This window comes from Leishmania braziliensis (assembly GCF_000002845.2).
Source record: "Leishmania braziliensis MHOM/BR/75/M2904 contig, possible fusion of chromosomes 20 and 34".
NCBI classification, from domain to species: domain Eukaryota; phylum Euglenozoa; class Kinetoplastea; order Trypanosomatida; family Trypanosomatidae; genus Leishmania; species Leishmania braziliensis.
This window is the reverse complement of record NC_017947.1, coordinates 1,155,705-1,173,439: the sequence shown is the minus strand read 5'-3', so window position 1 is coordinate 1,173,439 and position 17,735 is coordinate 1,155,705. Positions and strand designations below refer to the sequence as shown.

General features: G+C 56.7%; 4 protein-coding genes across 4 annotated transcripts; all 4 read right to left on the bottom strand.

Moving 5' to 3' along the window:
* Nucleotides 1-197: 197 nt before the first annotated feature.
* Nucleotides 198-809, bottom strand: LBRM_20_2870 (amastin-like protein; the record flags this gene model as incomplete). The annotated part of the gene is made up of 1 exon (XM_001564517.1): nucleotides 198-809. One exon carries the CDS (start codon nucleotides 807-809, stop codon nucleotides 198-200), a length of 612 nt encoding a protein of 203 aa, XP_001564567.1.
* A 4,658-nt stretch (nucleotides 810-5,467) lies between these two features.
* On the bottom strand, nucleotides 5,468-6,907 carry LBRM_20_2860 (conserved hypothetical protein; the record flags this gene model as incomplete). The annotated part of the gene is made up of 1 exon (XM_001564516.1): nucleotides 5,468-6,907. One exon carries the CDS (start codon nucleotides 6,905-6,907, stop codon nucleotides 5,468-5,470), a length of 1,440 nt encoding a protein of 479 aa, XP_001564566.1.
* Nucleotides 6,908-8,470: 1,563 nt separating this feature from the next.
* LBRM_20_2850 (conserved hypothetical protein) lies at nucleotides 8,471-9,022 on the bottom strand (the record flags this gene model as incomplete). The annotated part of the gene is made up of 1 exon (XM_001564515.1): nucleotides 8,471-9,022. The coding sequence occupies one exon, from the start codon at nucleotides 9,020-9,022 to the stop codon at nucleotides 8,471-8,473; it is 552 nt and encodes a 183-aa protein (XP_001564565.1).
* Nucleotides 9,023-12,841: 3,819 nt separating this feature from the next.
* LBRM_20_2840 (conserved hypothetical protein) lies at nucleotides 12,842-14,815 on the bottom strand (the record flags this gene model as incomplete). Its single annotated transcript, XM_001564514.1, has 1 exon — nucleotides 12,842-14,815. One exon carries the CDS (start codon nucleotides 14,813-14,815, stop codon nucleotides 12,842-12,844), a length of 1,974 nt encoding a protein of 657 aa, XP_001564564.1.
* Nucleotides 14,816-17,735: the final 2,920 nt, after the last annotated feature.

Here is a 17,735-nt window from a genome sequence, read left to right as displayed (position 1 = left end):
GCGCCCTAGCCTCTCCGTACCATCCTATCTACAGCGTTGGCCCCCTCGCATTTCCGTCGCGGGCAGGCCGCGCACTCGCGCACGCGATGGGACAGCGGATGCGTCCGCGATTGCCGCGGCACAACGGCACGGCCATACCCCCCTTCCCCGGACACAGGGGAGTGAGTAAAAAGAGGAAGCCACAGAGGTGCTCCCCTCTAGCACGGTAGCATCAGAAAGAGGATGTTAATGAAGCAGAGGCTCCAGCCCACAATGTAAACGGCGAAGCCGGCACCGTAGGCGTAATTGGTGACCACCGGATCGCCATCTGCAATGGCCTGGGGCTGAGTGACGGAGCCGTTCTTGCGGAGCGCGTAGCAGGAGGTGTTGTACTGTGCAGGGCCGTTCTCATGGTTGTTGTAGAAGGCGTCAACCATGAGCGCGGTGACGGCGCAGCCACAGCCGGTGGCGAGAATGTTCAGGACCAGACACAGACCGCGCAGACAGCGGCAGCAGCACAGCATGACGACGCCGAAGAGGAATGCCAGAGCGCTGACGACGACGGAAGCCACGCTCAGAGCCTCAGCCGCGTGGAAGCGCTTCAGACGCTCAGGGCAGCCCGCCCATAAGTTGCTTGTTCGGACATCCCACTTGGTAGAGGTGCACTTGTTCTTCAAGCCCCACACCGTCAGGCACGAGCCGCCGCTGAACGCTACCTTGTTCGGCACACGGAACTGGCCAGTCGGGGTGCCAACGAGGAGGAAGAGGAAGGCAATCAGCTGCAGAACGCAGTACATGACGATGCCTGCGCGGCAAGGAACGTTGCACATTTTCGAGTACACACGGGCGGCACACGTGCTGATAAGGGGGGGAGGGCGCGTGCGCGGGCGCTGTGTACTGGACAACGGAAGACAGGGCAGGGGCCGGACAGGAAAGAACACACAGGAGCACGGGCGTGCCGCAATGAATAGAAACGAAATGAAAGAATACAGCCTCAGAGCGTAGGAGAGAGGGAGGGAGGTGGGAGACGGCCAGTAAGCGCGTGCACGACTGTGTATGGGTGGGCGTGTGGCGAGGTAGGGGGTCGGTAGCAAGGATAGAGAAAGGTCGGTGTACAAGAGTGTCATCATGCCACGCGTGCACGGAGGGAAGAAGAGCATGCGAGACGAGCGAGAGAGGGCTGTAGGGGCACAAAGACGGTGCCGAGACCCGCCAGCACGCGTGCCGGCTCCCCAAGAGAAGCTGTCGCAGCGCATAGAGGTGGCTGCGAGAGGCGGGAGGAGGGCCGCCGACACTGCCGAGCGTGTGCACACGCACCCAGTCATCTGGGGAGGGGGGGAGGCAATGAGCAAATGCGCAGCCGGGCAGCAGCCCTGGCGCCCTCCTGATCGCGACCACAAAGCCAAGGAAAGGGGGAGAGGGCGCAAGGGGCAGGCGATGGCCTCTCGAGCACGAGGAGTACAGACAGGACAGGTGCGGCACAGAAGGGAAAGAAGACCCGTGAAGCGAAATGGCGTAAGGGAGAGCGGCAGCACCGCATGGGAGCGCCCCGCCAGCGAGAGTGGCAAGAGAGAAGGGAAGAAAAACAGTAGACGCGTACACGGCAATGGTGACAGGGTGCTTAGAAGGCGAAAGGACGTGCGCCGCAGCATACCACGTGGCGCGCGCAGACCTGTGTGCGGGTTTAAATCGGCACACCACGAGAAAAAAAATACAATGAATAGAGCGAAAGCACAAGATAAGAAACACGACACCCTCGAGGGGTTCTGCGTGGAAAGCCGTGCGGAGGGAGAGGAGAAAAACTAAGGCGATCGCAAACGAGAGACGCGTGTCAGATCCGCACCCGACCGTGCCTGCATGTGCACGGAGCGGGGGGGGGGGGCAGCCAGTTTCGCACAGCAGAAACAGCGTGACCTCCTTGCCCCGCTGCCACGCCAGCCCCCAAGATCACACAGCGAGTGACTGGGAGGTCCGGCAAGGGGCACGACAGGACGCAAAGGCGAAAGATGGGCAAGCGCACTCCACTCCGTCTGAATGCGTCGTATGCCAGTGCCGCGGTGCGTGTGCAAGTGGCCAGCAGCGGTGCACACACAGACACACACACACACACACACACACGACGACGCGCCCTAGCCTCTCCGTACCATCCTATCTACAGCGTTGGCCCCCTCGCATTTCCGTCGCGGGCAGGCCGCGCACTCGCGCACGCGATGACAGGGAGTGCATGTTTCCGACTGACCATGATGGGGCCTGAGGTACCCCAGTGCGCGGGAATCGCAGGACCCACCGCACACCGACTCAGGGCGCGGAAGCCAGGCAGCCTCCCTTCCTCCCCTCTCTTCCTACCAATGCCGAGCCGCTTCTGGCGGTGACGGAGTCAAGGGCCTTTGGCGTGAGGCATTTAGTGCGATGCGCCGCTAGGGATGCCGGTCGTCGCGTCGTGGCTGACACTGCGTCGGGGCGACCTGCGGCAGTGAGCACGTTTGTGCCACCCGTATGATTGAACCTCTTGTCCGCGTGACTGGAGGGCATGCTACCCGATGCTGACCGCCCACTGACGTGGGGAGCCTGAGTGTCATTCCCAGGGAGGCGCCTTGGGCCCACAGACCTCCACACCCCCCTCCCCCGTCTGGGCAGGCGACCAGCTGACGCTCACCTCGCCCACTCCTCCGCCCTCGCTTTGAAGGAAAAGACGCGCCTGTCTTCGTGCCTGCGCCCTCTTCGTTGGCCGCCCGCGCATGGAGAACACGGGCAAGGGGCAAGCGCAGCGCCGCCGCCCCTGCACGCGATCGGCATACTCGTGGGGGCCGCCGGCGGGGAGGGCAAGAAAGAGAGACACCCAAAGGGCAGGAGAGCCAATGTCCAGCAGCGCAGCAGCAGTCCCGCATTCCCTCATCGGACGCAGACCCACGTGCGCACAGACGATACCCGCACCGCAGTCCCCTTGCACTTTCAGTTAAGGCCACTCGAGCAAGATGAATGACGTAAGCAGGAGCTGCGAGAACCTGCTGCACACGCGCACACAGGCACAGCAGCCTGGAGCCCTAAGTCACCCGAAAGCACAGCTGCGGGCGACACGCATGCGGTTCAGGTCCGCGGGGACACTCGCAGGGGGCGAGGACATTCAGCCCCCCTCCATGCCGTGTCTCCGCCGGAGGGGGACAGCTGTGCGTCATGGCGAGCGGCAGGAAACGGCGCGCCATGAAGTCCTCCCGCCCCGCGCGGCACGATCGTGGAAGTCGGCGGCGGCGGTGGACCCAGAGAGCACCGCTGGTGAAGAAATCCTCTACGAGGAGGGGGACGGGTGTGGGCAGACACAGCGGATGCGCCGACCCTCCTGCTCCCTGCCACGTGCGGCAATGCGAAGGCACCTCACCAAACAAGCACTCTCACTCTCTCTCTGTGCCAAGCTGAGCTGGACTTTGACAGGGCAAATGCGCTGGCCGAGACGACGAGGCACTTGGGCAGCCGTCTATGCGAGGCTCAGGGTGACGGCACTCGCCGCGGGCGCTCTCTTGAGCCTCATCCTGCAACGGTCGCAAGAGGGGTGGATGCGGCGTCCCGGCGCGACACCCACGTCTGCGAGCACGCGGGCGTACGCGGGCAGCGATGCAGCGCCCCAGCCAGCACACGAAGAGAGCAGGCAGGGGTGAGAAGAGGCCGGAGAACAGCTGCCTCCGCCGGGAGACACGGCGAGGCGGCGAGCACTCTCCATCTCCCAGGGACAGGCGTCGCGGGTGCGCGCCATCGAGAAGGTCCAGCGGCACGCCGTGGAGAGCGACAGGCAGCGGCGTGTAGGCGGCCCGCTATGTCTCGCTCCACACCGCTCCCCTCCCCACTCGCGATCCCCCTACTGCGCGTGCCGTCAATAACGCAAGAGAGAGTGAATGGGGAGGTGGTGGTGGGCAAGACGGAGCAACGCAAGAGCGCCATCGGGTGTACGGGCGGGCGGGGACGGAACAGAGGGGGGCGCACAGAAGCACGCGCACGCACCGCGTGGGGCACGCATCTGCTGTCGGAGAGCCCGTGCTGGGCGGCCGTGCAGTGCCATTTCCCTACACCCGTGCAGTCCACGCCGAGGAAGCAAACGGGCGGCCGCCTCGCACAGCGCAAGGAAAGCGACGCAGAGCAGCACAAACCGCACTAAGCACCACAGCGCCAACGGCTGCCATCCGCACAGCACTGGCAGACACACAGACGCTCGCGCAGGCACACACGTAGACCAGACGAAAATGTCTCTTCAGCGTGCCCATTCAATCACACAGCACGAGCTCCGCTGTGCCCCGCCCGTCGCATGGCGCGAAGCAGCCATGGACATGCATTGCAGTAGTGTGTCGACTCACTCATCTCAGCACCGCCATGGGCCTCACACTCCACTAAGCCCCGCCCAGCTGGCCGCCGTATCACCGTTCCCACTGCGCCGGTCCCCACGCGGTGCATCCTTCGGGGGGGGGGGGGGCCACAAGGCGGCCCGCATCAGTGGGCAGTCAAGCCGGCGTGACATGGATTCCAGTCACGCAGGACACCTTGTCCATCATATGGATGGCACAGGCGTGCTCACTGGCGTAGGCCGTCTCGAAACTGTCAGCCACGACGCGACGGCCGGCGTCAGCAGCGACACATCGCCCCAACCCCTCTTCACCGAAGACACCTGCCCCTGTCCCCACCGGAAGCGGTCCGGCATTAGCAGAGAGAGAGAGGGGGGATGCCTGGCTTCCGCACAGAGGGTGGGTGTGCTGTACTCTGACACCACGCACGGAGGTGTCCCCCCATCGCCATGGCCGCCGTCACCATTCCAGAAGCAGGGGGGGGGGACACACACGTGCATCGAAAATGGCATACCGTGGCGGAACGTGTATCGTTTGTGCGGCAAGACGAGGGCTCGATTCTTCAAGAGAGAGAGAAAGGGTGTTGAGGACTGAGCATTGATACCGAGTGAGAGTGGGAGAGAGAGGCGCTGTTGACTTCGTTCGTTTTAGGTGTGCTGCGTGCTGCTACAGTGATGTAAGAGGATGTAGGGACTAAAAAAAAAGTGCGTAGTGAAACACTGGGGAGGAGTGAGGGTGGGGATAAGAACTTACGCAGAAAGCTGAGACTACATGGCCAGAGGAGTCAAGTTGGACACACCAACGAGAGGGAGCGAAAGCAAAAGTGAAACAAGAACAGCTTTCACAGATGCAGTAACGATTCACCAAGATACTGACAAGCATACACACTCCTACATCCACGAGGGTCTCTACCTACGTCCGCCCACCCGGCGAGTCTACTGGATCAGCAAAATACGAGATCGCAGCGTGGGCTCCCATACGGCAAACAAAGGCAGCCTGCCGCCGGTGTTGGGGCGACGAGGCAAGAGGATCAAGGGAGCCCCCCATCACAATGGCAGGCACAAAAAAGAAAAGGAAACGACACAGGCACATGGAGGAAAACGTTGCCGTGCATCTGAGAGCGTTGACCCTTCTTCATGCGTTGCTCTTTCCTTGTCCGCTCACGTCTTGGTGTTGTTGGACGAGATTTTTTCACTAAGCCCTCGCCCGACGGGTGCAGCACTAGACTGTGCATTCACGGTGCTGCCGCTGCCACCGCACAGGGCCACCCGAGCGACGCCCTGGTCTCCGAGTTGTGCGGCGAGGCGGCGCTGCGTGTCGGAGTTCAGCGCAATGTCCTGCAAGGTCTCTTTCAGCTCACGTATGCTGCTGCTCAGTCGCAGATCCATCGCTACGTTTTGCTGGATGACACTCCGCAGCGCCTTCTTGCAACTCTCCAGCTGCTGCTCGAGGCGTCTTGTTTCCTCATCACGTGTGTTTTGTTCGTGCTCCAGATTTTTCACGGCGTACAGCAGCGCCGTCATCTTGCGGCGCTTTTCACCGACGTCCATCAGTACCGAGTTCAGCGGCTCAAACGCGTTTGTCAGCTCCATGTACTCGCCGCGCTCAACATCCTCTGCAGAGGCGCTGGCGGCACCATTGCCAAGCTCTGTTTTTTCCAAGTCGTCTTCATCGACATCGCCATCACCTGCTTCTTGGGCTAGCTGAGACTCGTAAAGGGCACGCTTCGCATCCAGCTCACTCTTGATCACCATTGCATACTGTGCATGCGATGAGGTGAGCTTCTTATCGTACTTGGCGGAAATGCTCTTTTTCTCCGCTTTCCACGTTTCGGGCGTGTCACTAACGGCAGTCCCCACCGCGGCGCTCTCACTGGTGGCTGTGTCGTGAAGAATTGGCTCGTTTCGCCCTGGAAACTGCATCCAGGTGGAGGTGCCCGTGTCGGAATCCAGCAGGATGACGACGCGGTGAACAAAGGAGTCCCCGTCGTAGTCCCAAATCTGCTGCGTCAGGAGATTCATGGAGAAGAAGTGCTGCTGGGCTACACAGTGATCCTTGGCATGCATTGCCTGGTAGCGACTGCAGCCGACGTAGCCGCAGATAAGACATATCCATGGGTCCCCGGCTTTCGCGCAGGCCTCGCACTTGATGGCAGCGGACGCAGCCAGCTGCTGCTGACGCTGCTGTTGTTGAACGTGCTCAAGCGAGTCGGCAAAGCGTCGGCACAAGTGGCATGAGGAGCCCAGGAAGCAGGTGCACTGGCTTGCACTGCTACTCCGTGCACACGCGCACATAGATGTCTGGGAGTCATAGCCGGAGACGGTGCACTCCAGCCTGTCGCCGCACAGAGGGCACGTCGGGATATAATAGTACGACGTGAGAACCTGCGCGTCAACAGTCGTTGGTACACCTTCGAGGCATGGGAATCCCTTGACATACATAGAGCTCGTCCGCAGACCGTTGCCCTGAGCCGCCATGTCGGCGCACACTTGCAGGACGGACAGTACATCCTGCATGTTTAGACAGGCGAGAACGACGATGGCGCACCCGGAGAAGCTGCAGGCTGCCGCGTACGCCACACAGAACGGTATGTGATCCATTAGGGTAAGAAACTCACTGATGCACGCCTGTGCCTCTGATGTCAAGGCTGAAACGCTGGGGTTGAGGCCGTCACTGCCTCTACTTGGTGCGTCCAGGGAAAATGGCAGTGCCGTCGCCTGCCTTCCGCTCGGCGTGCAGGAGTTGGGAAAGACCAGCAGGGCATAGTTGGTGGAGACAACTGGTGTGAAGAAACTGCCTTTGAATACTTTTTTCCGAAGAAGTCGCACTTGGCCGCACACAAAGTTTGTCACAATTGATTTAGTGCCCGTATGAAGGGTGACAGTTTGCGTGCCCCGCTGCTCGATGACCTCATAGCGCAGCATTAGGTGGTGTCGCGGGGAGGAGGGAGGGGGGAGGGGGAGGAGGAGGAGGAGGTTGGCGGCAGCGAGACGCTAACAAACCGCGAGAGAGCGGGAGAGGGAGACAGGCAAAGAAAAGTAGAAGGGAGAGACGGAAGGGAAATATGCGAACAAGAGACAGCCTAGAAAGTGCGGTGGTTAGGTAGAGTTGAAGCAGCGAAGCCGATACCGATGACGATGTACGGTGGAGAGGAGGGAATTTTACAGCTCAGGGGCTAGGCGCACACACACACAAAAGAAACGCTGCTATACAAGTGCGAGGAGCAGTCCCCTTCCTCACACGAGTGCCGCACAGAGCTCGACACAAACACGAAAATGAAGCACAGTGCACACGTTCAAGGCCACTGCCCTGCAACAGTGCAAAGAAACAGGGAAAGACAGGCAGGGATCGCACTACAGAGAGAGACGAACTCCAGAGTCCAGTACCAAAAAAAGGGTGGGAGGCTCTCTGCGGTCACAAGACGACCGAGCGGTGCCGGTTTGAGGGCGTGACAGTGAAAACAGCGACACCTCCCACCTGTGGGGCTCCTTCGTCTTCTTGCCACTGCGATTCTTTCGGTGAATAGTAGCAAAGTGAAACAAATGAGTAGTTTTCCCCCCTACCCCACGATCCTCACAAAAAAGGTCCGAGGAAAGCAATAGGCGTAAGTGAGCACCGTACCTGTCCAGTGTAGTGGCGGCATAGATGACTGTTGATGATATCAGCGGCGCGCGGAATGGAAAAAAAAAAGGAAGTAAAACAAAGGGCATACGAGAGGATGTGACGACAGAAAGGTCGCGGAGGAGAGGTGCAGAGTGATGTAAGTTGAGAGGAGGCGGGAGAAAAGGGGGGCGAAAGGGCACATACGAAATCTTCCGCCCACTGCCTGTATAGACGGTGTGCCGTGCCCTGAGAGGCATGCGGAGTAGGAGCTGATTGTGTAGTCACTGTATATTTGGGTACCAAATGCTTTCGGCCCCAGGCACAGGCGCTGGTCTAGTTTCTTGCTCGTCACGTTATCCCGTAAAGGCAAATGGCCTATCCTCGATGAAGCGGACTGTTGAGTTTAACTGCGCACGTCAAGGCGTGTTCGATTTTCGAAGTGCGCAGTTTATCTGTGAGAGAACGAAAGGCAAAAAAGGGAAAGAAGAGAGGGGGCATACTAGAACGAGCAAACAGCGTACACCTGCCGTCATTTCATCCCTTGCTCTACAGACCTCAGATCAGTACTTGGTGCGCAGGTTGAGCATCGTGGTACGCTTCGGTCGTAATGAGCGATTCTCTTCGCCGGGCAGCAGCGGGGGTGTAGCATCGCTACTTGCAGTATCAGAATCACCACAGCGCGCACTACCGGTGCCCATGGCTGCGGTGTTGAGCGCCATCGACCGGTCCAGCTCCCGATCTTCACAGAGAGGACATCCGAAACCACGCACAACTCTCTTTTCCACACTCATCTGGTACGAGTTAGCGCAGCCTCGGCACCTCCAGTATACAGGATGCATGTAGCCGATGCCCACGATCTCTGGGTAGAGATGCATGGGGTTCTTTTCATGATCCCACTCTGCTGCGATGTCGGGTGCTGCAACGCGTAGTCGTGTTGGAAGGTGGTAGCGCTTCCCGACGAACATCTCAACCTTCTTGCGATTTGCAATGCGGATAGATGACGCCTTGTGGCGAAGCGAAACGCACAGAGCTGACTGTGTCGAGTTATCGAGTTGCCCGCTCACCCACCGATTGACACGTAGGATGCACATGGATGCGGTACATGTCATCATCGCCACCCGCAGTGCATCGCAACTGTAGGGATTCCCGTACCGAAGCATTTGTAAAGGACTACTGAAGTCACAGAAACGCAGAAGTCCTACTTGAGCAATACGAAAGGGAAACCGTCAAAAGGGCTGGCGCAATGTAAGGCGAGGGAAAAAAAAAGAGAACGTGTGATGGGGAGGGTGGTGAATGCACAGTCAGCTGGAGCGAGCAAACAAAGAACCGCTGGGCACAAGCCGACGGGGACGCCTTCTGGCATAAGGGGCGGCTCTATCATTCGGAGAGCGCTACTCTCGCAATGCAGAACGACGTGAAATAGGGAGCGGTGAGGGGAACCGACTATACACGGAGGGGAGTGGGTGTGAAGAGGCGTTTCACTTTTCTCTTTCTGGCAGAAGGCGGTAAGTGTACTCCGCGGACGCGGGCCACTTGGCGCAGCTGCCGAGATTTAAGCACTCCAAGTAAAATGTGCGGAGTACAGAGAGAGGAGAGGAGGAAAGGCAAAAAAAAAAATACCCTAAAGCGCGTTGACGTACACATGCAGGAACACACACACACACACACACACACACACACAAACGCACATGCACAGAGTTGAGAAAAAGCAACAACCAGAGAGATTTGGTTCAAGGGAAAGATCGAATATGCGTGTAATACCCACAAGTGAGGGAGAGAGGCTTCAAGAAACGAAGAAAAAAAAGGAGCGCACCTAAACAGAAGCGAAGTTGAATTGTGCGTGAGGGAGGCGCATTTTATACTCGGCGAAGTGAGTCCTATACACTAACGGTGCAAGATGGGCAAATGGAGAGAGGGCAAAGAGTCCCCCCTCGCCGCAACACCACGCTCTTTCATCGCGCTTCTCACCTGCCCTGCAATTCCTCGCTGCACATTCGATCCCCTCCCCTATTTCCTCCCTTCACACCGGTGCGTGCGATCTGATGGACGAATGAAGCGAAAGCAGGAAACAAGACGAGTTCGTGCCTAAACCCGTACGGGTGCCCACATAAAGTGCCCCCAAAGGATTTGAAAAAGTGGCGAGAGTAGGGAGAACAGGGGAGTGAACATGATGACGGAAGCGATATTCGGTCTAGTGATAGAAAGCTTGGAGACACGGGTAGGCTGCTGCTCATGCTACTGCGCGTGGTGACACTTTCGGCACCCGGTAAGAAAAGTATTTGCCGGCAATAAAGAAAATCAACAGAGAGACGTTGCTGAGAATGCCTGCGTGAACTGACCCACCGCAGCCTATACATATGCCCACACACATACAGTGCCTCACCTTTTCCGCCGCCCCGGTTGTATTGCTGGGGCAATTTTAAGACTCAAAAAAAGCGAGAGAGAGAAAAAGGAGAGGCGATTGCAATCCTCCTCTCCCTACTGGGAAGAACACACCCGCACACACAACTGGCACAAGCACATGTAGACATACACACGCACACACACGGAGATCAACACGAAGGAAGTGGATGTACGCTAACAGATATGAGTTCCTTACTCCGTTCTCGTTCCTGTTGACAGTTATGTTTGGTTTCCGCTCTTTCATGCATACGGGGAAGGGAGGAGTGCAGGCGGAGCTTCGGGGACTCTGATGCAGGAGAATATATGAAAGAGAAACAGCCGATGGAGAGCGCCGGGTGTACCGTGGGTGCAGTGAAAGAGAGAGAGCAGCAGCACAAAGAAACTCGATCTAGTCACATGGGAGAGCTACAAAAAATGGTTGGAGGCTTGGCGAATCGAAAGGGACAAGAGTGACTCACGAAAGAGACACCTACAGAAACATACATGTATGCGAGCTCACGCACACGGAGGCACCTCTGTCAAGGGAGAGGAGCTGCGCAGCGACACTTCCATGTTCTTCAGTAAAATGATCAGCTGCGGTTTCCTTTGTCCTCCACATATCATCCTGAAGTGTATGAGTGTGCGTTAAGCATCTTCGACTACTCGTAAAGAATAAACATGGGCATGGAAGATGACAGAAGAGGATATCAAGGTGTGTCGTTCTACTCGTACCGAGTGATTACTTCAACGCTGCCAACACAGCCGCCCACGCAGCTGGTAGCACATATTCACATCATGGCGAGCACCTGTGCAGTCTTCCCAGTCACCGAGTGATTCCGCGGTCGCACTCATTCAGATTGTCAAAGTTCAGCACCAGAGACTCTGTTGTCACCACGTCGGCCATGGTGACAAACGCACCGCTCACTTAAAAAGTAGTCGACATAGCCAAACTTGATGTCCCCCTTGTTAAGCAGCCTCGGCTGCACCTTGAAGTTGGCCCCGCCCATGTACCCCTTCAGCACACTAAGGACGCCTTACTCCTTCAGCTCCACGAGGATTGGTAGACCACCAACCTTTGCAGAGCTTTCAGAGACGAACAACAAGGCTGCCGTCGCCATGCTCACGAGGCTGACGTTCGTGACGGTGATGATGCCGGTTTGCAGTCGCTCTTGAGAAGCGTCTTCTGCTGGTTGAAGTAGCTCCGCTACAACCTCCCCAACTACTCGCCGTGAGACACCACCACTGTTTTGCTCTTGGCAACCTATTCGACATGTACGCAATGGTGGAAGAGGGCCTTCTCCCAAAAACAGAAAACCAGTCGTTCTTGTACGAGCGGTACGCAGTGCCTTCCTGAGGCGCACGCGAAGCGTTGTACTTCGACACTAGGCTTTCGGTGAGCCGCTTCACCACCATACCGTTCTTGCCAACGAGAGAAGGGGTCGAGCAAGGTCCCTTGCAACCCGCGCACACAAGAGGTGTGGGGTGGTCAACATGGAGTCCACCCAAGCAGCGAGGCCAAGGTCGATCTCGTCACATATAATCTAATGTACAATGTCGTGGATCGTGGCACCGCTGCTGGCGTCATTCTCCTGCACGGTCGTTCCTGGAGAAGTGGTTACCACCCCCACGTACTTTACTTGGTCACTCTGGCGCGGTTCATGTTGCAGATACCCTGCATGGGCTACACCACCGCAGTGTACTCCAGGTACCGTGGGTCACGCTCGTCACTCGTAAGGACAGTCTTGGCAGCGCCCAGAATCACGTCCCACGAACACAGCGGGGACACGCTACCTGTCCATGGTGCCAATCGCTGCACGGACCGCACCCACGGTCAAGATCTTCGTAGCAGCCCCATTGCGTGCTCAAGTGAGGAAGGGAAGGGGAGTGATGGGTAGCGAAACCAAAGGGCTGTTCAGCTAGGCCTACTGATGAGCGATGCACAAGGCAAGTGCAAAAAACTCAAGCACAGAATGGGAAGGGTAAAACGCAGGTAGGTGGAGAAAGGTGGCTTGGGTTTGGCGGTGGCGTATGTCTATGCGGTGATGGAGGGTCTTTGTGTCGAACCGGCGATACGAGGGAGGATGCCAAAGAAGTAAGTAGACGAGAAAACAAAAAAGGGAAGGTCAGGGCAGAGGTGACAACTCGTGCGAAAGCGGAATGGGAGGCGAAGTGCGCGACGAACTTTTTTTTCTGCGGTGGACAGTCCTGCGTCGAAATAGCGGTGCATTTTTGTGTTGGTCTTCTCTACGATGAGTGGTCAAGTTTGTACAGGCGGCAGTTGAAGTCTCCACGCAGACAGACATGTGTACACAGCAGAAGAGGAGTGTCTGGGTGTCCATGCTGTCTGAGGTCACGAAGACGACACAGCACAACAGTGAGGCGAGAATTCAATGATGCGTATGTGCTGCTCCAGATGCAACCACTAGAGATAGGCAAGTAGCGGCCTAGTAGGGCGAGGGGTAGGAGACGAGGCGATCGTACGTGAAGAGGCGTTCATTCTTGAGAATGAGACGTCGAAGAAGTCGTGACGCTGCCGCACCGTTACTTCGTCAGTCGTCATCGCTGATTTCCACCACTGTCTGCACCACGCGCACCACTTGGCAGTCATCCTCCTCGCCCACCACCATCTCTTCCAGGTGCTGTGTCGCTGCCACACTGCGCCCTTCCTCTCGCGTGACCTTCTGAAAAAGACACTCAGGATGGCATGGGGTGCTCGACGTGGCGCTAACCACCCGTGTTGTCAGTGTCAACACAGAAGTCGTTGTAGCATCCACTTCCGCGCGCACTCTCTTCCACCCCACCGCTGAGTCGGTTGCGGCCGTCCTGGTATCATCAACAACAGTTTTATTAACCCGTTCAGCTCTCGCCAACAACCCCGAGGAGCCGCCCAGCATCATTGCAGTAGCTGAGCAGGGCACAGTGGCTTCCATATCGATCTTCCCTTTGTCCCTTGCCGCCTCCGTTTTGCTCAGCGGTGACACCGAAAAGAACCTTGTGATGGGCTGCACGCCAGACACGCGACTGCGGAGGCGTGGCGCCTTTTCCACAAAGAGTGCCTCGTGCTGCTTGAAGCTCTCCTCTGACACGGTCGGCACCACGCATGCTGGGTTGACGAACTGGACAAACTGCAAAAGCTCGTGAAAGGCGCAGTGCTCGCTGTATGGTACACGAAGAAGGGTGTACTTCTCCGACACGTCTCGGGACGCGCAGCGCTTGCACCACCCCGTCGGCTCCACGATGAGCACCTGATCGTAGCGCTCCAGGTCAAGTGCTAGGCCGTCTTCGATATTTACCATCGCAGGGCCGTCGGTGTGCGCCAGCGCAACCACTGTTCGGTAGCCAACGTTGGCCATGGGAACCAGAAAGACGCTGAGAAGGTGCTCCACTTCCTCAGTCTGTCCTTCGGCAACTGCTGAGGACTCTCGTACGGGGGTAGCAGGGCTTGCGCCACTCTCCTCCAGCGTACGGTCTATGTCGGTGGCGACACTCTTGCGTTGAGTGACTTGCGTACTAGGCGCGCCAATCATCACCGGTAGTAGAACTGGCACGTCTTCGACATGAGCCGTCTCTGTCAGTGGACCTGAGGAGGCATTACTACCTGCATTGCGCGGAGACGCGGCTTTTTCGCTTGAGTCGGAGGCCTTCAATGGCTTAAAGCACGTTTCGAAAAAACGCATTGAGGACAGCAGCCTATACCGACTCGGTGAGACATAAATGCACCATGATGCTGGCTGTGGTGCGTTGCGATTACGCTGAGACTCCGTGGAGAGGCTTGCTGCGTGACTCTGCTCAGCCGACCTCACGCCAGGAAAGGCGTCCCGTAGCGCCAACGCAACACGTTCCTTCCCGATCGTGTAGCACCCTATCAAGACAGCGCAACGAACTTGTCGACGTGGCGGATGTCCGGTCAAGGGCACCGCGGCTCTTGCGCAGCATGCGGCACGGTGGAAGAGAGACAGAAGAACTTCAATCACTGTCTGCGTCACTTTCCATTGCGAGGGGAACTTGTACGCTGGCGAGCAGAAAGTGTTGTCAAGGAAGAGCACGTCCAGGAGCTGCCGCCGTGCCACATCCTGCAGAGCCTCATCATCTGCGATAAACTGCTCGTAAAGCGGAGCGGACGGCGCCACAACCTCAGGCACCGCCGCCGTCAATGCATGCTGCTCCTTACTTCGTTGTATTAGGCACGGCAACGGCGGCACATACGTTTTCCCCCAGTTAGAGGACCGTGGAGGATTCTGCCAGGTCTCCCGCAACCCGCTGAAGCGGAAATCGCCGGTGTGAAGCACGGTCCCGAAAAATGATGACACAAAGAGAAACATCACCGCCCCGGGGCAGTGGTTAGCTGGAATAAGGCGCACTGCAAACACATCGCTGCCATCTGTCTGCCCTCCCCCCCACTGCGAGGATGTGGCCGGTGGACTCAGCAGCGCCTGCACCCTTGAGTGGTGCGGCGTTTCGGATACACAGTCAAGACACACGCCGCTCGAAAGAGAGAAGATGTATGTCTGACGCAGCTCCATCGGAAACAGGCATGACGCGGGCACGCCGAGTTGTAATTGGGTGAGTGTCGCCGTGGGACGGCTGCAATAGATCATGCCGCTGTGCCAGCGATTGGTGATGCCTGTGTAGTGGTCAGAGTGAAAGTGGCTCAGAAAATAGAAGGTGTGCGCCCACACCCCCCTCTCAGTGGAGGTCAGTTTACGATCCTGCTTAAACACCCGCGAAGTTGGAGAGCAAGGCGTCCATAGTTTTGTCGCCCCCTTCTCGACAAGGGGGGCTGGGCGAGGTGCTCGACGCGTCTGTTCAGCAAGCAGTGAACCGTGATTCACAAAACGGAAGGCGTCGACCAGGATGGTGCCTTGCAAGCCCCGATATACCTCTCTGGACTTGAAGTACTCTCGTATCACACCGTCTCTGTCGACGTTGGATGCTGCCGCACCCGCCTCGCTAGTCGAGGATTTCATAGGACCGCTCGATTTTGAGAAATTCGCAAAGAGCCGGTTAGACGGCTGCCTCTATGCATGTGGGGCAGGATAGTGGCGAATGTGTTTATCATCACCAACGCGTCCGTTGGTGTCGAAAAGAAAAAGAAGAAAGAACGCCCCAAAAGAGAAGATGCACGTTCGGCGGAAAGCAGAATTCACATCGTTCACCACACGAATGAGTTACAGATCTCGTCCTCAACTTGCGTCCGCGTCTATGAGCGCTAAGTGCAGGTGGTCAATCTCTCTTTTTTCGGGCGCCCACCAAACACAACGAAAGACTACTGGAGAGAGAAGACGACGAGAAAGGGAAAGATAATCGCGCACTGCACAAAGACGTTCAGCTAGCGGGAGGTCTGTCAGCGAAGTACGTCTAGAAAGCAGCAGGAGGGTGCCATTGGCTCGAGAGTTTCTCTGTCCCCCTTTTGAGGGGCAAATCCAATCGGTGGGAGAAGCAACGGCTCCCCTCACATCAATCAGAGGCGCAGGAGGGAGGCGATATAGGAAAGATAAAGAAGGTAGAGAAACCGCTGATGATGACGAGAGATGCCACTGAAGAGTCTAGTGACGGGAGCGCCGTATGCTCCTTCACGACGTGCGCGCGTACATGTTTGGATTCAGACATGTGGCGTCTTGCACATCCACACCAAACCACCGCTACCCACACTGAGAGGGGAAAAGTGGAGAGGTTCGCGAGGTACTCCCGCTTCGCTTCGTCCCTATTTTTTTTTTGCCTTCACGTCGGTACTACCCTGCTCTAGTTTCACCCTGTGCAAAGGAGAGGCGTTGTCAGACTCCCAGAGTCAATAAACAGTCACACCGGTGAAAAGAACAATACAAGATAAGCACAACGCTGAACAGAAAAGAAAAGAATAAACAAAAAGAGAATGATACCGAAAGAGAAGCAATCATGTATACCAGTGCATCTCTTCAAGCCTTCCTGGCTGACAAGTTTCCTATTGCCGTGGAAGAGTAAATCAAACCGGTATCCCCACTGATCGCGCCATCGACACCTCCAGCGCTGGTAGAGCTAATCAATGAGAATGCTGTTGCTTTCAAGACACCATTGGATAACACTACACACGAAGAGGTAGACGTGAGTATCCCCATTTTTCTGCCACCCCAAGGATCCCTGTCGTCGTGACTAATGAAGGGTGTGGGTGGGGGGAAAGAGCAAACGCTTACGATGACTCGATTCCTCGAGGCCTGAAATGAGCGAAGGAGCTACAATGGGGTAAGAGGGAGAAAAACGGCTGGGGGGGGCCATATGTCGCCCGGGTGGCGGAGAGGACGTTGACTCGCTCCGCATGCCCACACCGCGTTTCGATCCTCCTTTCCCCTTCACACTCCTGTCGTGAACTTTTAAAGCAGGAGAAAAATCAAGGAGAAGCGGGAAGGGAGAAAGAAAAGCACAATCGATGCTCAGGAAACTGGGAGCGCGACGCTGTAGACACTACGGCACACATACGCAGACTGACACACCCACACCCACCCACACACACACACACACACACACATACGTGCATGGTTGTGCGCAACTTTTTCCTGTTTGCTCACAGAAGCACATGCACACGAATGAGGTATTCGGCTAGATCGACAGGAGCGTCTTTTAAACGCCCGTGCGTCCGGATGCACACAAAGGTGACTTGACGAGATGCATCACAAAATAGACCCTTTTGCGTCATGCGTCACTGTGTGGGGGTATGTACGTGTTTTTCGCATGTAGACGTGCGCGTCGGACGAGAGTTCTCAAGGGCGAATTACCGCGCGCTTGGACTTCGGTATACATATACGTCGAAATCGGTACGTGCTGCGCTGGCAGAGAAACAAATGGAAGGTAATGGATGCACAAGGCGACTGCTGCAGGGAATCAAACCTAAGACACCCATACAAGAACACGCGTGAATGCTATTTTTTTTTTTTTTGCCAGGAAGGGGAAGAGCGCATATAGCCCACCGAGATGCCCTAACTGGAGGTCACTCCCATTACGAGAGAAGGACTGAAGCAAGCCAAAAAGGGAGACTAACACAGAGGCAAAGAAAAATACACACACACATAAAAAAAAGGTCACAGCACAAGGAGAAGGAAAAGAAGAAGAGTCGGTTGAACCTTCATCAATAACAAAACAATAAGAAAGACAGAGGACTATATGTCGGACTGTAGCAGGGAAAGAAAGGGAGTGACGGATGAGATGTGTATGGGGGAGAGGAGGCAGAACACACAGAAGAAGAGAGCTAGGAACAGAGAGGAAAAGAGGAAGAAGCAAGCAAGCAAAGCACACAAATGGAGGAAAATAACGAACGCCATGAACCACAATCAACATGCTTGGAGAAAGAAGAGAAGAGACACCGACGCAGCCAGCTGCACACATCAAGGAGTATTTGTACACAGAGAGAGACACACACACACACACACAAATATAACAGCACTGTAGAGAAAAGGAAAGAAAAAAAAAAGC